Source organism: Cyprinodon variegatus, unplaced genomic scaffold, assembly GCF_000732505.1.
Source record: "Cyprinodon variegatus isolate N-32 unplaced genomic scaffold, C_variegatus-1.0 Scaffold539, whole genome shotgun sequence".
NCBI lineage: Eukaryota > Metazoa > Chordata > Actinopteri > Cyprinodontiformes > Cyprinodontidae > Cyprinodon > Cyprinodon variegatus.
This window is the reverse complement of record NW_015150992.1, coordinates 129,234-132,828: the sequence shown is the minus strand read 5'-3', so window position 1 is coordinate 132,828 and position 3,595 is coordinate 129,234. Positions and strand designations below refer to the sequence as shown.

At 42.7% G+C, this 3,595-nt stretch overlaps 1 protein-coding gene across 1 annotated transcript in view; it reads right to left on the bottom strand.

Moving 5' to 3' along the window:
• Positions 1-419: 419 nt before the first annotated feature.
• The window catches only part of LOC107095350 (forkhead box protein O1-A-like), a 38,715-nt gene continuing 35,539 nt past the window's right edge, over positions 420-3,595 (bottom strand). Inside the window, exon 3 of the mRNA XM_015391399.1 lies at positions 420-3,419. Coding sequence (XP_015246885.1) covers positions 2,232-3,419 — 1,188 coding nt within the window. The 3' untranslated portion in view covers positions 420-2,231. The remainder of the gene's footprint in view (positions 3,420-3,595) is intronic.

Here is a 3,595-nt window from a genome sequence, read left to right as displayed (position 1 = left end):
AATATTATCTGAGCCTGCAGGCAAAAATCTACATTTTTAGGCACAACAAATAGGCCCCTGTGGTACTAAGGTTCAGAGTGACGAAGAAGTCGTCCGAGTGCAGTTTGTGCACCAGCGTAAACCTATATTAACCTCAAATAACTTAGCTCACAAATATATCTAGTAAACGTACTGCATCGTTTTAATATATAATTGCAAAGTATGTACAAGAAATCTGCCTGACTGACCTGTTTACCTAACATGGGATTAAAAGATCCAGTTTTATTTATTTAATTTTTTTTTTACTTTTGAGCTCATTTCTGCTGGTTGTTTCCTTTGTGTAAACAGTATTTACAAACTCCATACAAAAAAGAAAAGAAACCAAATATTACAAACTTTTTGATTACATTATATACACTCAGGCAAGAAGCATGTTTTTCATGTAACATCAGAGTCCTCTGAGATATATCTCATTTTTAAGCATTTCAGTCCAAAAACCAACAAGACAATGTTACCTTCATCATTTGTCAGTTAAAAATCGGTTATCTGTGGGACACACCATACATTTTGAGTCTCCCCATCTGTAGATTGTTGTGTTGCTGATGACGAGAAGATGTACTGTATTTGGCGGTGTAAAAGGAAAGACACTGCCTTGCAAATGTATCTGCACCCCTTTAGCTTCTTCTTTTACTTGAAGAGTTACAAATTTGTTTCACTGGGATTCTATGTGAAAGACCAAAATACATTCTGAATAGAAGAATAGAATACAACTTTTATTGTCATTACATTCTAACAAGTACAAAGCAACAAAATTCACTATCTGCATTTAACCCATCCCTTTGGGTAGCAGTGGGCTGCCATTGTGTGGCGCCTTGGGAGCCTTGCTCAGGGACCCACAGTGGCAGTCTATGGGAGTGAGGCTTGAACTCAGAACCTCTGGGATCCAAGTGCAAGGCCCTAACCACTAGGCCGCCACTCCCTCCAAAAAGTTGAAGTTAAGTTATTTTCCAAATAATGTTAAATAAATGTTGTGCTTTTGGATTCAAATCCAGTTCAATTGGCTTTAGCTAATGGCAAAGTCCATCTGTGTTTATCTATGGTATCATAAAAATCAATGAGCACACCGGACAAGACAGATGTGTATTATCTGAAAATTAAAAGAAGCCTGTGGTAACTCTAGAGGAGTTGTTGATATCTATATCTAAATACAAGAATCAAATGAACATCTGCTATTCGAAAACTAAGTGGCAGGACTAATAATGCCAGCATTGAAAAGACGCCCTGTTTACAATTTGCCAAAAGCAGGTAAGAGACACAGCAAACATTGTTATGGAGAAAACACTGCAAATCACCCTGAGCACACCATATGCATGCTGAAACACAGAGGTGGTAGTATGCTGCAGTCAGATGTATTTTCTTTTCATTACGTATATGGAATATAATGGGGAGATTTGGTGGAGAAATCCAGGGAAACAATGGAAATAATACTGTTTAGAGCCTAGATAAGGCTTCAGGCTGGCTGCAGGAACATTAACCTAAATCTTCTAAAACAGATGGAATGGAATCAAATAATATCTAAGTGTTAGAAAGGCCAAGATAATGTAAAGACCCAAATCCATTTGAGAGACAGTTGAAACACTTGAAAATTGTTGTTGTTTCGTCCAATCTGGCTGAGCTTAAGCTAATTTCCAAAAAGAAATGGGAAAACATTTATACATTTTTATTGATCTAATATTCATCTCCAATATTACATAACCAAATTCCAATAGGGAAAAATTATCTACCCTAACAGGACATAAAAGTGCTGTAATTGCAGTTAATGTTAATGTATTGATGTAGATCTTAAACAAGGGTTATTATCGTTCAATTATTTTAGAGTCACACTTATATTTGGTTTTCTCATAAAATCCCAGTAAAATATACTAAATTCTTTGATCTTAATTTGATAAAATATATAAAAAAGATAAAGAGGTGTTAATATTTTTTCAAGCCACTCGATGTGTTTCAGTTCGGCTCTCTTGTTAAGGCAAAATGTTTGGCACTTGAAAACAATCCTGATCTCTGTTCTAAAGTTGACACATGCACAGAGGTCTGTAGAAGTCATTTTGCCTATAAATATCATCTTGAAGCAGGAATCTTGCTGGGGCACAGATTTCTTGGGATGAGAACCTTTATTCTCATGTAATTTCATTTTCTTTCTTTGCCCAAACAGCAATGTGTCAGATGAATCAATCTCAGATTGCCTTCGCTTTTTACCCAGACACCCAGCTGTGTGTGGTGGTCTTCACTCCGTGTGGGAAACCTTGTTGGGTCACAACTGGCTCAAAGTTGAAGTCCAGGGAGTCACCGTCCATTAGAGTTTCATGGAGCACCCTTTCTACGTCAATCTCAAACTTTTCGATGGACATATCATCCAGGTCGCTGGGAAGTTTCTCCATGTGTGAGGGTACCATCATGCCTGTTCGGCCATATCCATTGGTGTTAAGAGGACAGAAGCTGCTGGGCATTCCTCCCCCACTAAGGTGCCCAGGTAGGCCATAGGGCATCTGCATGGGGCTTTTGGCCACAGGTAAACGTGTGCTCCCCCCATTGTAGCTCAGTGACATCAACAGGCGGCCGTTCATAGCTGGTGATGTAGCCTGCCCTTGGTTATGCATGTTGTGAGGGTGGGGATGAGAAAGACCATGCGGGTGAGTGTTCCCTCCTGCCATGAGTTTGGCTGCATGCTGGCTGCTGCTGTATGAAGGCAGCATGCAGCCACTGCTGGACTGAGATACCACGGTGTCGACTGACGGCATTAACTCACTGTGTTGATCAGTGTCTGACGTCAGCAGTTCCTTCAGCAGCCCGGCGGGACAGCTGTACTGCCCCATGCTGGGCACAAAGCCAGGTTTACTCTCTGACAAAGTCTGCAGAGGCATAGATGACATTGTGTTCATTCCAGCTTGGCCATAGACGCACTCGTGGAACTCCTGCTGCGACTGGGAGCCCATGCTCGGGGAGCTGTAGGCTGGGTAACTGGGGCTGGGCTGCATCATTGGTGAGGGGGAGGACTGGGAGGAGCCTGGAGTTGTCGCCCCCCCTCTAACCTGTGAGTTGTTGGGCGATAGCAAGTTCAGGTTGTCCAGGAGGTTCTCCATGACATTCTCAGAGCTATGTCCGAGAGATCCAGTCATCTCGGTGAGACTGGGCAGTGTCGCTGTCATCTTCGATCCCGGAGCTCCTGGGTAGCCCATGTGCACGTCGGATTCCCCCAGGTCGTCCTCAGGCACAAAGGGTGAAAGTCGGCCACTAACGGTGCTGGCATTGGAGCTGGTCCGAGGCCTGAAGCCATTCCAGGCTTCGTAGTCGTCGTTACTGTGGGAGTTTGGACTGCCGGGCCACTTGGAGTAGGAGCCTGGGCTGTCAGCGCCGCCATCAGCACCACCCTGAAGGGCCAGCTGTTACAGGGAGATTATCAGGGTTAGAACAATGAAACACAGCACCTAATCCCAATCTTAAAATTCATGCAAGATAGAAAAAGGACAAATCAGGGATATCTTACATACAAACCAGTGCCACTCTCTTATTTCAACCTGCTTTTACCAGAGAAGCATGATTTATCACATTGATTTAT